The following is a 23297-nucleotide window of genomic DNA, read 5'->3' as shown; positions in this document are numbered from 1 at the left end:
AAAATGAAGAAAGAAAAGGGGACAAGGGAAAAATATCTCATTCTTTGCCATCATAGCATCATGTTAGTATCTGAAATGAGGATAACTACAGTACCACAATCATACAGGACTGACTCACTGAGAAAAAGCTGATAAAATGTTTGACAAGTACCTGGTGTGAAACAGTTGCCTTCTAAATGTTATCTATTATTGTTCTGAAGTTATCTTTCCAAATATTGCTCCTTCACTGGACTGAAAATGATTCTAGACATGACAGTATACTTATCTTTGTATTCCCAGCTCCCTGTCAAGTGCCCTGTCAAGTATTCTAACCAAATCAAGTACTGGTTCCAAAGCCTTGGCTTGCTCCCTCTTGGTACCTTTAGAGAGCAGCAAATTCACAATATTCCAAGATGCAGAAGCAGTTGCTAGTATAAGTGGAGAGCGTCCTTCAGAATCAGTGCTATTGATATCTGCTCCCTAAAACGAAACAAGTCTTTCAACAAAGGGTTTATAACAGAAAAATCAGCTTACATTGCCATTTGTAAATAATATTAATCCATTGGGATAGAGTGTCTATATTACAGCCAGCATGTGACTGATCACAAGATTATTTTACATTTCCCTATAATCCACATCAGAACATCAAGGCATTCTTTCATAAACTCAACAATGAAATAATTCTCACATGTTAGGCTTTGGCTGACATCTGGCAATAGATTTATTACTGTCTAAGCCCTAAAGATAAAATTCTCTGACAACAGTAGCAGTTTATTTCCCACAGTAAGAAATTATTGTTAAATCTCCATGATTTTAAACACCTTCCAAAATTTATCACATATATGATTTAAGACCATTCACAAGAAACCATTTTTAAAAAGCATCTACTCTGTTTGAAATAAAACAAAATAACTGAATCAAAATTTCTAAAGTAAAATTTTAGACAAACATTATTTGAAAAACCTTATAATTTAAAATCACTGTTTGTACCATATGCAGTGGTGTACAACTGCAATCCCAGCAGCTTAGGAAGTTGAGGCAGAAGGATTGTGAGTTCAAAGTCAGCAACTTAGCAAAGCCTAGGCAACTCAGCAAGACCCTGTCTCTAAATAAAATATAAAAAGGGTTGGGGATGTGCCTCAGTGGTTAAGCACCCCTGGGTTCAATCCATTGTACTCCCCTCCAACAACAAAAAAAAAAAAATCACTGTTTGTTACAATATTTGATAGGGCAAGAGACAAAGGATCTTTGACTATTTCATGGAGAGAATTCTATACTTTAGATAGGGTAATAAAAATAGCTTAAAATCCAATTGTGGACATGTCCCTGTTCTTTCAGGACCTGCTGAGTGTAGCTGCAGTGGCAGTACATTCCCTTTGAAAGCTTCATAGTGGTGGGTGAGTGTCCACCACAGTTTGCTTTCGAGGCAAAGATGCCAGCCTTCATTTTGGAAAAAACCACAGGTGACATAAAACAATGGTATCTAAGGAGGCTTTTCAGGATTCTTCATATGAATATCACAACTGTAGTAGTTACTATTCATGACACACCAAATTCTACAAGTAGAAGTACATTTATGGCCGACATGATGGGATTTCAATAAACCCACTACACATTCATCCAGAACCTCATGGACTCCACTGCTGGGAATAAAAAAGACCTCCTGCTTTCTTTGCAATAAATCTTCAACAGGATTTTTCAATTCCTGCATCTTCAGGGGTTGAAAGGTGGTACCAAGGCAGTGGGGGCAGAAGTTTAGAATGAAAGGTGACAGTGACAGAGGATGCCTGTCCTGCTTCACCTTCAAGCCCCCAGTGCTGAAGAAAGGTCAGCTACGTTTCCTAAGACCTCAGGAAGACTGATTCACAGACCAACAAAGAGCTCACATGACAAACTCCACACATGAAAAACATTGGTACAGGCATCAAAAACGACACTTCAGTCTTTCTAACTTCATGGTAATGAAATTTGGCTGTTTTGTATTCATATATAATATACCCTAGTTGCAAAAGTTCATAATCCTTCTAAAAACTTTGCTGCTAAACAAGAAATTAGAATGTGGCTTATTTTTGGAAATCCTTACTATGTAATTATATGATTTTCATATGTAAACGGTAATTTAAAAAATAAACTTGTTTGTTAAATAGTTACCGCTGAAATTAAGTACTCTGCTAGTTCATGGTGATCAAATAATGAGGCTCTGCAAAAAGAGAAGTAAGGTAATATTAATATAAATACATAAAATAAAGTTAGCACATTTAGAAAGTGGATTTAAGTGGCCATTAAATAATAATATATAATGTTAAAAAACTGGTAACCTTTGAAATGTATAATTGGTTATCAGAAGTTTGCAAGATGTACCTAAAACTCACTTTCAGAGTTCAAAAGATCCCCCTACACACACACCTTCAAGGGCTCATCTTTGACAAAAACTAACAAAGAAGCATTAGTTTTCCTTATTTTTCATGAAACTTAAAATATTTGTAGAGAGAACTGAAGTTCTTCTCATAAGATATCACAACTAGTCACATTAATATTTTTAATTAATAGAAGTTTTTAATCCATATTAAAGCACTGCCATAACAAATGTTGATACTAGTGTTGTAAAACTTTGTTTCCCATCACTCATCTCATTTTTATGTTCCTATTGAAGACTATCTCAGCTGTTCTTGCCCTTTATATATAAATTTCAGAATCAGGTTGCTGATTTTCACCAAAAATTCACAAGTGATTTCATGACATTTAAAATGTACTAATTATATTTAATAACTTAATAGGGGTTCATTTTCCTAAAATAATTTCTTCTTAGGCATATTGGCATATTGAAGTTGTGTTCCAAAGATACTTTTAACTATACTCAAGTCATTGTGTTTCCAAATTAACTAACATTAGAGTAAAAAAAAAAATTTAAAATAGTCCTGAGGTTCATGCCAGAGTCTCTGATAGAATCTGGATAGATTCTCTGACAGAATTAGTTGGCATCTATACATAGGATAATAGGAAACTTGCCTGTGAAGCAGGGTCTCACAATTTCCATCAAGAGCATTAACAATATTGCTGTCACCAGAATAAGATGATATCATCAACTTAACAATTTCAGTGGCTCCTTGGGTTGCAGCAAAATGAAGGGCCATGCACTTCCCATTCTATAAAGAGTTTTGATACCAGAATCAGTGTTTAAACCTTAATTCAAGAATATATAGTCAGCTGTGAGTTTCTTCTCCCCAAATAAAGGAATGTCAAATTTATGAAGACAAATCATTCTCAGATGCATCTACTGAAAAGTATCAGTATAAGAATCATAGCTAGCAATCTTCCTTCCTTGCAGTCTGACGGTTCTTGGCATATACTACCCTCATCATTGTCTGAATGCCATTCTTTCTCCCAGGAGCATGAGGACCTCATCTTATCCATTGTTGTAAGCACCCAGCATACAGAGTGACTTCCAACCCCATACCAACAGTGGTAACTCCTCATTTCTATATTGAAGAGATTTAGGGGCAGTGTCCAGAAGTTACATAAGATTACTCACTAATCCCCTCTTCCACCAGAGAGGACAAGTCTTTGAGGTAGTTGGGAGTAGAGGGTGTTGTCACCCAAAACCCAAGAGACAGAAGAAAAAAAAGGCCTAAGTATCTTTTAATCAAACATGCCTGGCATAAAGTCAGAACCCAGATGCAGTCAACACTTTTTCACATACTTATCCTTAGAAATTAGGTGGTCCCTGGTTAAAAGAGAGTACTCTTCAGAATAGCACTCTAACCAAAGACACTCATGGCAGGACTTTAACGTTCCAACATGACAATAGGAACATAGTATCATCTTTGAGGGTAGGCCTTAACATGTTTAATGGCAGTTAGACTGGATATCCTCTTTATTGTATCTGTATTTGCAAATGTTAATGACATATTGCAATTTACCAATAAAAATTTGGGGACATACTCTTCTGGATTCTCTGCAATGGATATAAGGAAATAATATTTATTTTCTGCTATATATGTATTCAATCTAAATTGACTTTAACAGAACTATAAACCATTTTGGAAAATATTTATAACAATCCTAAAATAAAAGTATAATTTAGACTGTGAACAAGTACCTCCACCAGTTCTATGTGTGCACCATTGTCCAGGCACATTTTAATCATTTCCAAGTCTCCACTTTGAACCGCCAAGTGGAGCGGGCTGACTTTCTTATTATTCACAAAGTTAATGTGACTCTGTCGACTGTATCCATGTTCTTCACCTTTAGAAGAAAATGCCATTCAAGAGGAATATTTGAAATAATACAATTTTTTAAAAGAAAGGACTTTTAGACTTACATAAAAGGCTATGCGTAAATTCTATTAAATGTTTTTCAAATTAATAGTGTTTAACGGAACAGGTTTCTTTATCATACAGAAGGTAGAAAAGCCTCCACTCACCATGCTTTAATATTATTTCCATGCATTTTTTGGCACCAGAAAATGCAGCTTGGTGAACAGGGAAATCTCCCCATTTATTGGATTTACATAGCTTAGCTCCTTTATTTAACTGAAAAAAGAAAAGGGGTAGTGGGGGAGTCAATTACACAAGTTAATCAACAAATCACAAGGGTAGACAAGAATTTCTGTTCTTCAGGCTGTTTCACTCTTCAGGGTCTATTCAAAAATATACAAAAGCCTTCATGTGATATAAAGTCTAGGCAAAAAGGCAATTTGGGAACTAAGCTAAGATTCTGAAATAGAGATACTTCATGTCTTCCAAAGATGAAGTAACACCAAGAAACAGAAATATTGGTCTTGATTCCCCAGCAAACCAAAGTCTGCAGGAAGCCATCTGTGAAACACATGAGGACCTTCTCTCTGGAAGCCAGGGAGGGACAGGCCTGGCATTGGGAACTTCCTGCAGCTCTTCCGTGGTGACAGACCACCCAATGCACATGACCTTTCCCTTGGCTCTGCTAGAAAGGTTCCTCATAGAGCACTGGAGATGGGCATGACCCTAGGAACTGAACAGCCCATCTTTAACCTTTTATGGAAAAGAACATTCTACAGTCTCTTTGATGTCTCCTGATATAAACAAAGCAGGTGTGAGCTTTATTTTGTCAGAGACTGGATCCCTCTGGTCAGCTTGTCCATCCTTCCCCCACTTTTAAAACTACATTCTGTGTTCTGTGGTTTTCTCACAGTTCTATTTTTCCTACCTTTTATTTCTCAATCAGCCCATTCCACCAAGGAGAACCCCAATCCCACCACCCAGGCAGGACATGAGTGGGAAAGGTCAGCACATTTTTAAAACATTTTCACAACTTCTATTCTCATTCTCAATTTCTTATACAAATAAAGTGATAATATTGTCCAGATTCTTTTCCCTTCCTTTATGCAAAATTAATTAAAAAAAACTAAAGAAACAAGAAAATGTAGATACAGATTCATAAATAATACACCAATATTCTTATCAAGTCATAAAAATCAGGTAGTTTTCACTAAGGAAGATGCTTTCTAAAAAGATGTTAGAAGAATTTAATATTGTATTATATCTTTTTTAAAAAAACTTTCTGTTTAATAACTTTATTTTATTTATTTATTTTTATGTGGTGCTGAGGACCAAACCCAGGGCCTCACACATGCTAGCAAGCACTCTACCACTGAGCCACACCCCCAGCCCTAATATTATATCTTTCAGTCTGAGCCAATCATTTTCAAGTAAAATTTCCTATAAGTCATTGAACTTCAATTTTGTTTTAAGCATCTCTTATCATTACATTATAAAATAGCTTTTAAAATGTGGGAGAAGCAAATACCTGTGATCTTGCCTTCTAGAGATAATTTAAATAAAGTTATGTATTTATACATAAAATTTTGTAAACCACAAAATGAAAGACATAGTTCATCAAATCATATTATTAAGCAATATGTTAAGTAAAAATTTTTTGAACAATATGATCACATAGTATACACTTAAAAATTACATTTGCAAAAAAATAAGATTTTAAACACATATTATTTTCTAAAGTGTTTTCAACTTTACTATTTTGTTATTACTATTTGCTTTTGGTTTATTTAAAGATTTTTTCCTAAATTCTTGGTTTGAGTGTGATTTTATTTAATTTGATTCTCTTTGTTATTTATTCTCTTTTTGTTTTAATCATCTTACCTTCTATGCTCTAAGTACATGTAGTAAATACGTTAACTCATACTTGTGCATCCCAATATCAGACAAATATTTCAAAATTATTTTAAATTTTATTGTATTATTCTCTATAATGGTGACAAGGCAAAATCAATTGATAAAAATATAGAACCTGGCCTGAGTATCAGGCAGGTAGTTAAGGAATATTTAAAAGCCAGACATCTTCAGCATTTCACTGGACCACTCCAGGAAACCTTGCCAGAGAGAAAGCTGGCTCTGTACACAGGACTGTGGCTCCCACCAAGGACCTTTAGTCATTAAAAATTTCAGGGACCCCCCTTTGAGAACACATGGCAACAATTTTTCTTCTGGTCTTGGGAACAAGAATGCTGTATTTCTCATAGCTTTTATCTTATGGACCAAATCAATCTGGAATTGACCCTATACATTTTTCCTTTTTCCCATTGGAAGTCAAAGTCAAATGTCTGACTGTCTTTATCAATATATAGGCTGCTATACTTTGTATTCTATATTCTAGTAGGACCATCAACTTCATCTTAAACTTTCCTGCCTGTATTTTTCACTTCGATTTTCTCACCTTTTCTTTCATGCTCTAATGTTAGTCTCCTGTAAGTAATCAGGTCCATTTAGAATCTAAGGAGTGTACACACATATAAAACACATATAGAACTAGGGTTTTTTTCCCAACCTCTTTTCTAAATTTTATACTTTGCTAAGATGGTTAGACAATAAAGAGCTGCTATAACTAACAATAATTCATGTCATATTCATGAAAAGATAAAGCAAAATATGATTAATACACAAACCAAAATTTGCAGGGCTTCACTATTATCCTTGGCGCATGTGGTTAATAATGCTGTGTTTCCATTTTCTCCTTCCAAATTAATATTAGTACTTCTGTGCTCAGTCAAGACCTACCCAAAAGAGGAGAAAAACTGTCAAAAAGCAAAATTATATATTTCCAAATAAGGACTTGTCTTCCCCTTGATTCTAAGGTCTCTCGTTACAGGGACCATGTCTTATCTTTTTTTCATCTTTCTCCCACATGATCTGTCATGAAATCTTGCATATAGTGGATATTCTTTTATCAAAGGAAAAAATAATGATTTTAATACCACATCCATTAAGACAATATTGAATTTTGGAATTGGAAATAGAATTTTAAATAACAATTTTAAATAATTAACACAGTCTTACTACTTCTCAATTGAAAGTCCCATTAACTAATATTTTCAATAAATAAATGTATGGAGCTATTTGGAATACGTGCATAGAAGAAAAGGAAGAGAGGAGAGAAGAAAGAAGGAGGCAGGAATAGTTTCTTTCTCCCCTCATCATTATTCTTTTACCTCAATTGCAAGAATTCTGGGAAATGACAAAGAAAATCCCATTCTTGTCAGTAGAGAAAAGCAAGCACCATGTAACACATGAGTACAACAACTCAATCAGTTCATCTTTGGTCTGGAATAGCGACTTTTTCTATGATATAAAAAGTTAGGAGTCCAATAAAATGGTCCAGTAATTTTTCTGATAGAATTTAATTGAGGACTTGTCCCTTACTCACCTGGTGACTGCAACTGTAACACTGTAATACTGTAATACTGGCCATATCTATAGATCTTTAACCGGCCTTTATTTTCATATTAAAACTAACAAAAGTTGTCTCATATAAGGGTTTCTCTCAAGACAGAAATTTATTAACTGACCTAGTAGAGGCCTTTTCTCTTCCAGTAACACCAAGATAAAACTATGACATAGATTCATAATTACATTTTTTTAAAACTTATTCAATAAGTTATTTCTTAAAAACATTGACTTGCTTAAAATAGTACCCAACCTCTTACTAGAGTCCCTTCTTTAATAGAATCTGCCCAATGTGAGTGTCAGCAAATGAATTACTAATAAGCTCAGGTCATATGAGAAAATTAAACTAAGGTTTTGGTCCACAAGAACACAGAGGGGAATTATTGATGGATGAAGGGAAATGAGATTTTTAAAAGTTTACTTTATGGAAAATAGGCACCTTTACATTCTATTCTTAAGAAGTGCTATATTCACATATAAAAAAACACTCTAAACTCTACCGGAAGAGATTGTTTTTCTCTTTGCCCTCTTACAATCACAAGTTTGCAGCATTTATTAGGACATTACTATCGTACTATCATAAGCGCGATTTCAAAAATCTGTTAATTATATGTTGCAACAGCTCCAGAGAGAGAAACTCAACTGTGCACCCACTTCAATGCAGTCATGACCAGGCAAGTCTGGGAGGTTGGCAAGTGAGCTCTCTGAGGTTCCTCTGATAAGAATCCAGGAAGCCTTGTGGGAGCTTCAAACAACTGACTGTTTTGAGTTCAGGCCCCAAGGATGAAGACCATTGAGAAATATGGCTATCCCCTAATCCCTGGGCCAGGAGACCCCAGAGAATATTATACTGTCTATGGAAGAATTTGAGGTAATATATTGATGACAACTTTTTACTTTACAACCATATAAGCAGTGGTAAAATGTGGGGAAGGCTGGTGGAAGAGTGAAGGAGATTTCTAAACTGGCCATGGCTGGCTGGGTGGGTGCAGGCCAGACCCATGGGCATGACCAGGAGAGGGAGGCTGGGAAGACTGCAATTCATAAGAATTCAAAGAAACACTCTAAACTCCTCCTCCTCTTGTCTCTGATAAACTAGAGGGGTTTGAAAATATTTTTAGGCCATAATTGTGGCTGGTAAGACTAAGTATGGGAGAGAGCATTTCAACTTTCCTATGATCCTATTTTTCTTCTATTATGGTGCCACCCAGGAAAATTTGGTTTATTTCTACATCTAGTTTATAAATCAATGATGGGGTGGACTGACTTCTGAACTTTCTTTTCTATTTCCATGCTATACGTACCTTTCTGTATGTGTTGGTCTGAAACTTTCTTTTTCTAATTAACAATAGCTTTCAACTACTACCTGCCTTTGAATTCCCAAGTCATACTTTTAGACTCAAGATTAATTAAGTTAATGGGCATCTGTTTCTGAAAAGAGCTTTCAGAGGAAGCATAAGAGTTCCAGGAGGAAATGTGTGACACCACTGGGAGATCTCTGGAGTCACAAGTGGCCCAATGTGGAGGACGTGGAAGCAGCACCAGGCTCATGAATAACGTAGATATTAAGAAGACTGGACAGGCTGTTGCCAGAGTCCTTTCTAATAACCTCCTCAGGGGGCTGCTTCAACCCCCTTCAGGGGTACCAGTACTTTAGCTCTCACCTCTACATCTGCATTCAATTGTTTATTCAACTCCCACCATGGACCAGCACAGTTCTGAGGACTGGAGACATTTAGATGAGTAAGACACACTCCCTCCTTCAAAGATAACTAGCCAGTGAGGAAGAAAAGCATACAAACATTTCATGACAACATCATGTGCAGAGTTCCAAATCGGGAATAGTGGGAAGTAGGAAGGGAAAATCCCTTACTCCCTGTATGCCAGGCTTATAGAAGCTAGAGTCTCAGAGGACTGAGAGAAGAGATTTTGTGCTAAAAAGGGATCTCTTTGGTGATTTGTAGACAATTAGGCTTTGGTGTAGATTAGCGCAATAGCCAGATTAGCATCTTCAATATCGTCTCCCTGGGAAAATGTATTTCAAGTTCCAAATAACCTACCTTCGAAATTAACTTGTAGGGCATGATCCTTTTAAGGCATTCTTCTTTTAGGAAGCATGGTTGCTTCCCGGTGCGTCTATGAGATTCTGAACTGTAGTTGAAAAGCCAAGGCCTGGGGCTTGGAGGTGTAACTCAGTGGTAGATTGTTTGCACAGCATACACCAAGGACCCAGGTTCAATACCCCGCAGAGAGGGGAAAAAAATGCTTGGCCTAAATCTCACCCTTAGGCACTTACCGGGATTTCTTCTGTTTCAGCAAACTCACTGTCAAGACTTGAAAAACAAGAATAATTCCCCAAGAGGAGCCTATGTCTTCTGCTAGCTAATCCTGAGGCAGGCCACTCACCCTAACAAAACAGCACCTCATAATTAACGTTTCTGTTTTCACACTTACGGGCTTCTTTCTTGTAGTCATTTAGTTAATGAGGTGCGAATGGTAAAACCTGAGCTTGGGTACTTCAAGATGAGAACCAAAGTCCTAATTCTTGCTTTCAGCAGTTATGTGATATTAGGCAAGTTATTTAATTCTCTCTGTGACTCATCTTCCTCAGCTATGAAATGGAGATACTAATAATGTATAATTTTTTGTAATAAGGACTTAAGAAATTAAAATACAAATCTCTTAAAAAAATGCTTGGTAAATTAAGAGAAGACTATCACTCCCACCTCCATCACCACCATCAGTACCAGGTGGTGAGAGGTAACCACGGTGGTCATTACCTTTCATTGGCCCTGAAGTTTAGGTTGGCCACTTGGCCCAGGCAGAGAGAGCTGGATCTGGTGCCAGTCCCTGCTCCGACACCCCTATGAGAGGGAGAGCAGGCTCACCTTTATGATCTCGTTGTACATGCCCTGAGCGGCTATGTGAAGGGGCGCCATCATGTTGCCATTTCGGAGGTTTGGGTTTGCTCCTTGGCTGAGAAGAAACTTAACACTTTCAACCTGGTTTTTTTCTGTAGCCCAGTGCAAAGGGGTGTTTCCATAATCATCCATTACATTCAACACTAGGGAAAAAAAATACCAAAACATGCATTAAATTTTGCTTGGACTGTGCCAAAGTGCTACTATAATTGGCTGTTAGCTTCTTTATCGGAAACGAAAATGTAGCTTCAGTTCTCAAGAAACCTCTAAGGGCACCTTTAGGGAACATATGAAAGCATGGCACTGACTCTATCAATTGACTAATTAATTAATTTAATTAAATTTCTGTCTATAGGGCCCATAAGAAATGGATCTTATTGCTACATGTTTTTATGTTTACAAATTTTAGGATTGTGGTAAACATTGAGATTATATAAGAGCAGGGACCATAGAACAGGCAATCCACTAGATTTCATACGACTAAGATTTCACAGTAGCCTCCAATAGCCCGTGAGGTACCACTAAGACCAATTTTCAGAAAAATGAAGTCGCTGAAACCTAGAGAGGTTGAAAGTCTTGCTAACACCACAGCTAATGAGGAGTTCATATTATCTCTTTGAACCTCAGCTTTCTCATAGTCAAAGTTGGTAAAAATAAAATACGCAGACACAGAGACATCTTGCAATGTTATTGGGACAATAATATTAAATCATGCCTTTAAAGGTCTTAGCAGAATGCCTGACCTATGGTGATGTTTCCAAACATGTTAATAAGAAAACATATTCTCCACAAGTTAACAAGATGAGAATTTGAGCTTAAGCTCCTGATGCTGCAGTTTTCACATATTTGTACAATAAAATAAATAGTACTGTTTACCCTGTGAGTTTAAGAATAATATTCCCTTTCATTCCTGCAGTGCCTTGTAGCTATTGTAAAATAAACATGGCTATCTGCTTTATCAATTATTTTAATCATTGGCAGAATATCTTTATGTCTGGGGAGGGAAAAAAGGATTCACTCATAAATATGAGTTAGGGACTGTCGATAATACCTGGAACCACAGTGCAGCTGTATTTCCTGTCTCTCTCCAATATCTCCTTTCATTCATCAAAGTGCTTCACACTCAAAAACACACACTCAGGCACACACACACACTCTTCCATACCCTGAGAGTTACACACTCATGCACATCTCTTGAACATTCTGTCGGAGCCAGATGGAGCACTCCATTCAGCAAACTTAATTAACAGAGGGCTATGCTTACAAAGTGCTACTCACTAACTAAATATCTTGAATTTGGCTTTTATCTTCACCACTTTTCAGAACATTGGCACCACTTTCCAGGTCACTGGGGCCTTCTAATACAAGGGCTTTCTTGTAATCACCTTCCTACTTGAACTCTTTGGAGCTATTGATCCTTGTATCATCCATCTTAATAACTTCTCCCTTGGCCTGTGTATCATCAATCTTACATCCATCACCCTCTTCATCCTTTTTCTGGCTATTCCTTTGCCATCTGTCACTTACAGTTGGTCCTCTACCCTTAGCTACCTTCACTAGCAATCTATGGTCTCTTGAAGTGTATTCATTCACTTCCACAGTCTCATCTACTTCCTATAATAACGGCTGCACAGGGGTGACTCCTTTCCTTCTATTATCTATTGGATATTTCCAAGGGGCAGTCCCCTGGGCTGTTCAATTTCTCCACACACTCTCACACTCACGTTTCTTCTGTTTACTCATAACCCCCTTTTTGAGTTGGTTGTACTGTTAGATTCATCTTCTAAGTTAGGAGTGTCAAAGTCCCTGCCGCTTAGTCCTCAAGCTCCACCTGTTGTCAAGCACTGTGGACCTACACATATCTCCCAAATTTCTCTCTTTTCCCTTACTCTAACCTATCTTTTTCCTTCATGCAAAAATAGATTTTTAACAAGACTTCTACTAATCCATTTTCCACAACAGCAAAGGTCTTATGATACCATCTCACTGTTTAAGCATCCACCTCAATCATTACCTACAGATGCACTTCTCACACAAAGCCAGGTGTCAGGCTGAGAAAAGGAGATGGTCCCTCTTTTTGAAGGGTCAGTTTCATTCAATGATTAATTTAAGTGTAGAATAAATAACATCTTGAAAAGCATAGAAAGGTTCATAAAACCTACATGAATTTTCATGATCTGCCTAAAAAGTTAAAGAAAGTTTGAATTTGTGATGTGTATCTCAGATGTTTTTACTCTCCTTTACAGTATTTCAGTGGAAATTTTTGAGCAACACACATCTGCAAGGAAACCAACACTCCAGAAGGTGACAGTTCTTCAGCATCTTTCATTCTAGTACGGATCTGCCCTGTAGAACTGCTTCATACCACTCTTCCCAGGCAATCTAGTGGGAGGATGGTTTACGGAGCACTCACTGTAACACTTTGTTACCTGCACAAGAAGAGCCACTGATGATCGTCTTCATCAGTTCCACTTGACCTTCTGCGGCTGCATGATGCAAAGGTGAAGCATTGGTATCATCATATTTGCTTAATTTCCTTCGGTTCTTGATAAAGTTTTGTAATCTATGTGCATTTCCTTCAAAAACCACCTACAGGGATATAAGAAAACCCATTACCTTAAACAAGAATATGCAGAACTTTTGACTATAGAGCTAATAGCTTTAACAGGTTTACAATTATCCAAACTATCACACTTATAATTAAGTATTTTTTACTGAAGTATATAAAATGCTGTCAGAATTAAAAAGGGAAAAGCAAATGCCTAAGCACTGATAAGTACATTAAATAAATATTTTGATTTTCTTTATTGTAAACTTAAATTTGCTCTAGCTATAAAGGCCTTAGAGAAAGTTTAGAAGTAAACTTAAGAGAGGTGCTCTGACAAATAATAAATACTGTGAAAATACAGAGGAATTTGCTTTGCCAGGTGAAAATGTACTTAAACTCCAGCATGAAGAATTCAGATTAGATTTAAAGGTTTTTATAAATACAAGGATTATTAAGTCCAGGAATCTAAATTACTGTCTTCTTGGGCTTTCCTGCTTACAGGCAAACTCCATCCAATGTTTCCTTATAGAACAAAGCTAAAACCATCCTCCAGCACTATCTTGTGATTCACTTAAGCAGTAGTTCAGAATGATGCCCACTCCCCCAGGGAATATGTAATGCCTCTTCTTTACTGCACCAGGACAATTGTCAGTATCCTGACAAGTGGTATGTGTAATATATTTTTGGCTGCATGACAAATGTTAAAAATCAATATATAATAGAAGCTGAGTGTGAGATTAAAAAAACCACCGACATAGAATGAATCATGCAGTGGAACAAGATATCATAAAGCTTAAGAACAGACTTGGAAGGGCAGGCTCAATAGGTTTTTAGACCTGCTGTCACTAGTCTATAAATGTATCATTCCAAACAAATGCCACTTCCACTCATGTCAGAGGAAGAGCCAGAGCTTACTTGAACACCCTACTTCTCTCTGTTTTTTTTTTTTATGTTAACCATGTGTAGACTGGAGATGATTTATCATGGATGACACTGTGTTTCTCTCTTGTGAAATTTTTAGGTGATAGTGTTTACATTCTGCTTTTGATTCATTCTCACAAGATATGAAAAATTTCCCAATAGAATTTCTCTTAGAAAGCTCATAGCCTAAACAGAATTAAATGACTAATAGTTAAATGAAACTTTAAAGGCCATTTTATTTAATGCTATTAAGGTCACTATTGCAAACCAATTTTTATAAAAGTTTTCATGTTATAAACTTGACTCTATCATCTACCTTACATTACTATTTAAATATTTATAAATATGCTGGGTAATAAAGTGTATGAAGTTCTTCTTAAAATTAACTATTGGATCCTCTCATAAATACACTGACAATATATTTCCTTATTCAATCATTTGAAAGATTTTAATGTCTGCCTTACACAGAAAATGAAGAATTTTCAAAATCATTAATTACAAAAGTAATTATACTTCAATTGACTGATAAGATTTTTATTCAAAGTTGCTTCTAGAATTCTTACCTATATTTGAAAGTGAGTTGTTAGGTATTATCAATAAATCTGGCTGGGTGAGGTGACACATACCTATAATCCCAGAGGCTTGGAAGGCTGAGACAGGAGGACCATGAGTTCAAAGCCAGCCTCAGCAAAAGTGAGGTGCTAAGCAACTCAGTGAGACCCTGTCTCTAAATAAAATACCAAAAAAAAAAAAAATAGGGCTGGGGATGTGGCTCAGTGGTTGTGTGCCCCTGAGTTCAATCCCAGGTACCCTAAATAAATAAATAAATAAATAAATAAATAAATAAATAAATAAATTTGATTGGCATATCTAATCCTACTGTTAACAATTTCACATTGTTTATATTATGATGAGATCATTGATCATATAGGGTTCAGAGAGGCTAGAAATGCCATTGAGTTATTCTGATATTTGCTTACCAAAGACAAATTCAAATTCAAAGGTAAATTGCAGATTTTAGCCCAAAACTGTGGCTGAAGCCAAAGGCAAATGTGTCCTTTAATGACCTGTGGTGGCCCCTAGGAGCTGGGCCTTTGCAGCTCCATGCTGTGCTGCTGTGTTCATGCCATGAGCTCTGCATGTTCTTCACCTGAATGATAGGCACCTTCTTCCTCTCCTGTTCCCAATCCACCCAGCTTCCTGTAGCCCTCCTAAATCCTGCCTGCAAGGAGATCTTCCTGATGGTGTTAGCAACCACTGCCATCCAACCTCTCTGGCTCTCTCTCCAGTCCACAATGGAGTCCCCCAGGTGTGTGGGAACTTCCAGCACTGGTTTGTTTTACTGGAGTGTGCTGTTCCTTCTCATTTTTTAAGGCTTTTCTCTACTTCAATTTCTAATATGATAAATATTGGCAGCTATAAATCAGACAAACATTCTTTGGGATCCTCCATGTTGTTTAAGTTTAAAGAGGCCTAACATAAGTCAGAGCAAAATAAGGAAAAATTAATAGAACCTCATTCCAGTTCTATGGCTACATAATAATTAAAATTATTTCTTAATGTGACTTCCAGATTACAAATAAGTGACCGAGTAAACATTTGTCTAAAATATTTCCAAAGCTATTTCTTAATGAATACTTCATTATATAGACTCAAAGCAAATGTTCTATGAGACAGTAGCTTTTAATGGAACCCATTATACAATGACTATCTTCTGAAAATGCATGAAACGCCTTCAAACAGAGATCCAGATACTTTAGTTCTTCCTTTGACTATGACTGGTCACATTTGCCACATGATAATGTATGTGTCCATACTCCAATTTTTATTTTAAAGATAACTAGAAAATATCTCATGACTGAAAAGAAAATCTATCAAACAGTCCTAAAATACTTAAACTAAAGTATCTTAATATGATAAGTAAAAACAAAATTTGTATGCTAGTATTAATTCAGTAAATGTCAGGTTAAAATAAAAATTTAATCTCAATTTTTTTTTTAACTTTGGATTTAACTTCTGTTAGCACAGTGAGCGTTGGAGAAATGACTCTTCTGTTGTAGATTCTTAAATAAGACAGGTCACTCTTTAACTAAAAAAAATCCTGAGTTCCATATAAGCTATATATACCTTTAGTGACTGCAGGATATAAAATAAGCACCTGTTTTCAAATTTACATATATTCAGTAATAAATCAAATATTCTTCCTTAATTTCATGCCTTATTAAATGAAAGTGTATACCTAAATCCATATGAAAGTGTTTTGCACTTGAATTTGATATGATCTTTGGAAGATGATACTGTATTGCCCACCCTAGTACTTGAAAGAATAGTTTATAGGTTCTGTTCAGCAATGTGCTGTCAACACAAACCCAACTTCACAATCCTTACAGGAAGTACCAGTACATCTCATGTACTCATGGAAGTTCATTAGGTACTGTTTTGCAGTTGTGAATTCAATAGTACCTTGTGAGCTCCCAAGGTATTACTGATGTACTGGACCATCTCAATTCAGAATCTGGTATGTTGTCAGGCTTTGAAGACATTTCTCAAAGAAAGCTCTGAAGGTAAGCCTAGGATGCCATTTAGATAAATTATCACATATTCATTTGATGTTGCTTCCTATTGTTGCAGGGTCTCTTTAGGCTCTTTTGGATTCTGAACTATATGACTGGATTCAGTACATTATAGACTAGATCACTTTAGAGAAGCTAATTATAACTAGACCTTTTAAATCAGATATTTCAAATTCATTTGTTTTACTTTGCTTTAATTAAACACATATAAGCAGTAATGGGGCAAAAAAGGAGGAAAACTAAGGTGAGAGATTAGTTTTAACAAATGAAAGGTTAAATACTAATGATTTTAACTCTCTTGAAAAAAAGTTATTGAAAAAAGACAAAGACATCAGTCTGATGGGTCTTTTTCTACATTTCTCATCTTAGAAATTTTCTTCCAACCTTCCATTTTTTTTCCCCAGTACTAGGAATTGAACCCAGGGGCATTTTGCCACTAAACTACATCCCCAACCCTTTTTAGTTTTGAGACAGGGTCTCACTAAGTTGCTAAGGTTGGCCTTGAACTTGTGATCCCCTTGCCTCAGCCTCCTGAGTAGACAGGATTACAGGTGTTCCCCAATGTGCCTGGTTGATTCTCTAGTTAGCATTCATGAGACACTGTGTGTATGTATTGGAGAATTAAGTTATATGCCCTATCTTTCAAATCAGAAAGCCACCAAGAAAGTCCCTAAGTTCAAAACTCTCCACAGTGTTATACATGTTGCACTGAAATGAGTCCATCCAATGGGATTTTTATGGAATGACCTATAATTATTGTAGTTAGCAAAATAAAATGTCTAAATCCCTTGATCTGCAGGCCCTTAAATAACCTTAAATAACATAAATGGCCCCACTTCATTTAGTCAATAAAATGAAATAAAGACAAATTTTTAAAAATGTGAAGAAAAGATTGAGACTGGGCTGTGGAAATCCTTCAGCACATATCTCTAGAAAATGAACTACATAAATAATTTTTGAAATTTTAAAATTTCTTCTGGTCCCAGGTTAACTTCAAAGACATAATCCAAGAGATCATCTACATTTACAGACACAACCAATCATAAGTGTAATAACAAAATACAAAACAAAACAAACACAACCTAAGTGTCTATCAGTGCAGGACTGGCTATATCTGATACATTCATTCAATGGGGTGTCATGAAGCTGCTAAAAAGAATGAGGTAAATCTCAACTGCTGATTTGAAAAGTCTACTAAAATGTATTTCATGAGTAAATCAAAATATAAATCTCTGTGACTTCATACTTTTGCAAATAAAAAAAGATATATGAACATGTATGTATTTGTACAGCATCAGTATTTTTTTCTGAAAAATATGTAAGGAACTGTTAAGATGGTTTCACTGTGGAAAGGGAGTTTAAATGGGAATTTGGAAAGCCATCTTTAATGATATCCTCTCATTACAAAAGAGACCCTCCCTCCTGCTGTCAATCTGAGGACATATAATGATACATTTTCTGGAACCCAACAGCCTCTACTCCTCTGACTAGAAGGGTACCATCAAGTGATAGCTTGTGCTGCATTAGATCAAAAAGTCCAGAGAACTGCTTAATAAACAGTAGCTGCTATCCTACCCACCCACCCACCTTCAAAAGGTCTCCCCCTTCATAGACTTTCTGGTGCTTCCCGCCCCCAATCCTGCCCTTCCATTTCATGGATGTCCTTCAGGCATTTCCAGGTGTTCTCTACTTGACACTGTTAGACAAATATGCTTCCCAATCCCAAAGAATCTCTTAGATAGCTATCCAACTTCCAATTTGGTGTCCATGCAAAAGGCACAAACTTTAAAACTGTCCCCGATTCTGGCAAATGACAATGGTACATTTTGGCTCGCGCTCCCAGATTGCAGTTGCCCACCAACAAAAACAAGTTGAACAAGTAAGCGCACAGAAAAAGGAATGGTTACTGCGGGGGCGCATTCTGAGCACTGCCCGCAAGCTCCCCAGTTGTGAGGGGCACTTACATTGTGCTCACACCCTGAAGCAAGCATCTCCCCTCCACTCTAGCAGCTTCCAGTCCCAGTATCCAAACGCTGCCCACAAGAAAAACTCCAGTCAATCCCCTCCCAGACTTCGGAACCGGTTCCCACTGCGGATCGCCCCGGGTACCTTAAAGGAGTCCTTGGATTCGTCCATGTCGTCCTCCACGCCCTGATAGACTACGTCCTGGGGCTCCTTCTCTCCAGGGCGTAGCATCTTCCTCAGGCTGCGCTTCATTGGCCCCACCTGGACGCCACCTGGCGTAGCTGCTCCCCAAGTCCGTAAGCTCCTGGGAACAGAGAGCGCAGTCAGAGGGCGCAGTGGACCGCGGATCTGTGATCTGTGCCCTGCGCCGCAGGGTCCGCGCCTAGTCCCACCCAGCTCAGCCCTCACCGAGCAGATTTTGGCTGCGGAAAACACTCTCCTCCTCTCCTCCGGGTGTGCCTGGGAGAACTTCTGGAAAGAGTTCTCAGGCCAGGGCTACTAGCAGTCAGGAAGCTGCCGGGGCGCAGGAAGGAGGAACAAATACAGTGTTTGTATCTGCTCAGGACAGAATGACTGGACAAGTCCGGGTGGATCCGGCAAATCTGTTATGATAGAAACACTATGGCCTCCGAAGGAAGAAGTACTTGAGGAAGGAGGGAGTAGGAAGTAGAAGAGGGAGGGGGAGGAGGAGGGGAGGGAAAGAGGCGGGGAGGGTGTGGTAAGTGGTAGATAGAATGAATGAATGAATATATAACTGGGACATCATTGGGAATTTTTTTTTAACTTTAGAATTTCTTTTTCCCCAACTAAAACTCCTAGTCAGAGCTTGCCTATGTCCTTCGGGGGGTCTTCCTGATTTAGAAATTAGGTTTTTTAGCAAAACTTTTCAGACATTTGGAAGAGTGGTTACATCCTACACTGGTTGGAGGGACTAGATTAAGTCCCTTTGAATCTCAGGTCCCATTTCCTGTGGATGACAATATTAATCCCCCTCATGCTTTGGAGTTAAGAATGGTTAACAAAAAAAGGTTAAACATAATCCACTATTGACTGGCATAATCTTGTTTGCACTCAACTTTGTTTGAGAGACTTATCTTCATGGGTCTGTGCTGTACTTATTGATCTACAGCATAGGTGTAAATTGTATGCAGCAGAAGGTGTTCCTGATCAATTGAGTGCTAATTTTATACTTGGGTACTGACAAAGGAGACTCTGAAACTACTGCTCCTATTCTTAGACCATGAGATTAAAATGTAAAAGGACAGAATTTAGCTTTGACAATTTTGCTTTGACAAACTGTACTCCTTCAAGGCCCCCTGTTTTGTCCAATTCACCTGGTTTTCTCCAGCACCTAACACTAGACCCACACCAATCCAGAAACTAGCTAGAACCAGTTCTCAATAGAAGTTGGTGGAATTCCTGGCTCCAGTAGACTGAATTTAATGATAGCTGAGTGGTCCTGATGTTATTGAGGAACAATGGACAGGCCCCCAAAAGCCTGCCAAGTCAATGACAGGTTGCCATCAATTCCACCCATGGAGTGGAATTCCTTGCAAGCATGGCATTGAACCTATCATCTGTCCATAATGTGGCTATTGAAAGATTGAAGATGTTGAAGGTTGAAGATGTTCAACCTTGCCACTTGTTCAGGGAGTACAGAACAGGGATCAACTACTCACTTTGCTATGATTTAGTTGAAAGAGATCATACATCTAGAAGGACCAACAAAGGAAAGAATCAGAGGAATAGGTAAAGAAAATAACTTTCACTGAGCCTCTATTTTCTCTGGTATCTTATCTACACCAGTTACCAGTTTTTTACCAATCTCACTAAGTTTGCTTAGGGTCTTGCTAAGTTGCCAAAGCTGGTTTTGAACTTGAGATCCTCCTACCTTAGCCTCCCAAATCACAGGGATTACAGGCATGCACCATTGCAACCAGACCTGTTGTACTTTTTAAAAGGGAAATGTCTCTTAGGAATATTAGGACTTTTTATTTGTTTTCATGAATTGATATGATCAATTGATTTTCTACCAATATTTAGCTGAAAAGGGTCACTAAAGCCAAAGGAAAGAAAAAGGAGTCTCAAAAGGATCATTTCAGAAGCTAGGGCAGAGCACATGTCATGGTAGCAAGCATCAGGTAGGATGAGGGGTCCAGGAAATTCCTACTGTGTGTGGGGGTGCTGAGAGAGGGGTCACTTAAGGCCAATACCCCTCCTTTATAATGTCCCTTCTGCCACCAACACAAAATCTCTACAGAATGATGACTTCTGATTCTAGCTTCTGAACCCCATTTGCATGTATACATCCCAACTACATATATGTATATGTACCTACCCCAAAGCATGTATTCTTTCCAACTGGTCCTCTTGCTTTAATGCTGAAAAATATAGATGATTGGTGTTACAGAGCTGCATATTTCCCACCATATTTCTGCTAGCAGAAAGAGACATTGAAATGTTAATTCACATTTCCTTTTATCTTTGACTGGACCTGCTTATTTCAGGCATTTTTCAACAATGTCTCCCTAAGACCTCTCAGGAATTCCTATACCTCTTTCTTATTGATAGTTAAATTATTTCCTACCAACCAAAAGTATCTGTTTTGTAGGCAGGGCTTCCTTGACTGCAAATTACTGGACTTTTAAGGTGCATAATGTAGACAGGAACAAGATGATATCTGGCCATTTACAATTAGGATCTTATTCCCTTTGAAGCTTAATTATTGATGAGTAGTAATGAAACACGATATTTTACAATAATTGTAATTTCTAAATAAGGATAATTATTAGAGAAAAATCTTCTTAGAAATTTCCAGAAAATTTTTCTTTTTAATTGCACATCTGTGTTGTCTGAAACTACCATTTTTTTTTCCAAAGTGACTGTACTCTCACACCCACTAGCACTGCATGAGGAGCCTAGTTATCCTCACAAAATTTAGTATTGTCAACTTTCTTTATAGTTATTCTAGTGGCACATAATTGTATGCCATTGCAAGCTTTGTTATTATTTTCTTAATGGCTAATGATATTATCCAAACTCCCATCCTTATTAGCTATTCTTATGTTTTCTTGAAAAAAAATTTTTTCAAGTTCTTTTACCTCTTTTGAAATTTGACTGATTTCTTACTATTGTTGTAAAAGTTCATTACTCTAGATATGCCTTTTTTTAGATAATCTGCGAATATTTTTCTGAGTCCATGGCTATTTTCTTAACAATGTGTTTTGAAAATCAGAACTTCTAAATTTTGATAAAAGTCTAATATGTCAATTGTTTTATGGATTATGATGTAGATTTCATATAGGGAAAGTTTTACCTTTGTTAAAATTAAAAAGATTCTCTTTAATATTTTCTCCTGCAGGTTTATAGTTTTAGTTCTTTCATAGATCCAACTTGAGTTAATTTTTATGTATGGCTTGAAGTAGAGGACTAAATTCATTTTCTTGCATATGAATATAAAACTGGTATTGTTTTTTAAAAAAACTATGCATAACTGGTATATTTGATGCTCAATTTAAGTTCTTATAGGTATCCCACATCTGGGAGAATGGAACAAAATGGGTTTAATGAAAGAAAAAATGCTGAGGTTGCTAAGAGCTATAGTAAGAATGAATTTTCTCCCGTGAAACCTGGAAGATGGAAAAAAAAATTCGTGCTAGTTTAGTTATCATCCATCACATTGCAAAAATTATGGCTGGAGTACAGGATGAGTGCTTAATTAAAATGAGAAAAACATTGACTTATAGGGTTCAGTACTCTTCCTGGTTTCAGGCATCCATTGGATGGTCTTAGAATATATCCCTTACAGATAAGGTGGATTACTTTATCTCTTTCAATGTATTTAGTAAAAATTCACCAATATAATTCTTTCGACCAAGTTTTTTGTTTTGTTTCTTAAAAAGATATTAAATTACTAATTCAATCCTTCCTTCTTTCTTTCTTCCTTCCTTCCTTTCTTTCTTTCTCTCTCTCTCTCTCTCTCTCTCTCTCTCTCTCTCTTTCTCTTTCTTTCTTTCTTTCTCTCTCTCTCTCTCTCTCTTTCTCTTTCTTTCTTTCTTTCTTTCTTTCTTTCTTTCTTTCTTTCTTTCTTTCTTTCTTTCTATATGGGATTGAACCTAGGAGCCCTTAACCACTGAACCGCATGCCCAATGTTCTTTTTTTAAAATATATTTTATTTAGAGACAGGGTCTTACTGAGTTGCATAAGGCCTCACTAAGATACTGAGGCTGGCTTTGAACTCCCAATCCTCCTGCCTCAGCTTCCCTAGCCACTATGATTACAGGCATGTGCCACTGCACTCAACTAATTTTTAAAAAATATTTTATGGAATTGTTTTGATTTTATATTCTTGCTTGAGTACATTTTGGTAACATGGCCTCTTTTGAGAATTGTATCTATTTCATTGAAGTTGTTGATTTCTAGGCGTAAGATTATTCATAAAATTCCCTGGCAATCTTGGTAAATGGATGGAGTTGGAGAATATCATGCTAAACGAAATAAGCCAATTCCAAAAAACCAAAGGCCAAATGTTTTCTCGAATATGTGGCTGCTGATCCATAATGGGGGTGGTGGGAACGGCAAAGGAAGAGAAGAACAGAGGAACTTTGGATTGGGCAGAGGGGAGTGAGGAAGGGGAGGGGGCATGGGAGTGGGAAAGATGGTGGAATGAGAC

At 37.0% G+C, this 23297-nt stretch overlaps 1 protein-coding gene across 1 annotated transcript in view; it reads right to left on the bottom strand.

The window, feature by feature from the left end:
- The window catches only part of Trpa1 (transient receptor potential cation channel subfamily A member 1), a 48062-nt gene extending 28829 nt beyond the window's left edge, over positions 1-19233 (bottom strand). Inside the window, exons 1-10 of the mRNA XM_078017034.1 lie at positions 19034-19233; positions 18770-18929; positions 13048-13207; positions 10586-10761; positions 6920-7027; positions 4403-4511; positions 4079-4224; positions 2989-3125; positions 2131-2179; positions 360-459 (exon numbers count right to left, since the gene is read on the bottom strand). Coding sequence (XP_077873160.1) covers positions 360-459; positions 2131-2179; positions 2989-3125; positions 4079-4224; positions 4403-4511; positions 6920-7027; positions 10586-10761; positions 13048-13207; positions 18770-18877 — 1093 coding nt within the window. The 5' untranslated portion in view covers positions 18878-18929; positions 19034-19233. The remainder of the gene's footprint in view (positions 1-359; positions 460-2130; positions 2180-2988; positions 3126-4078; positions 4225-4402; positions 4512-6919; positions 7028-10585; positions 10762-13047; positions 13208-18769; positions 18930-19033) is intronic.
- Positions 19234-23297: the final 4064 nt, after the last annotated feature.

This window comes from Ictidomys tridecemlineatus, chromosome 7 (genome assembly GCF_052094955.1).
Source record: "Ictidomys tridecemlineatus isolate mIctTri1 chromosome 7, mIctTri1.hap1, whole genome shotgun sequence".
Taxonomy (NCBI): Eukaryota; Metazoa; Chordata; class Mammalia; order Rodentia; family Sciuridae; genus Ictidomys; species Ictidomys tridecemlineatus.
This window is presented reverse-complemented; position numbering and strand designations above follow the sequence as displayed.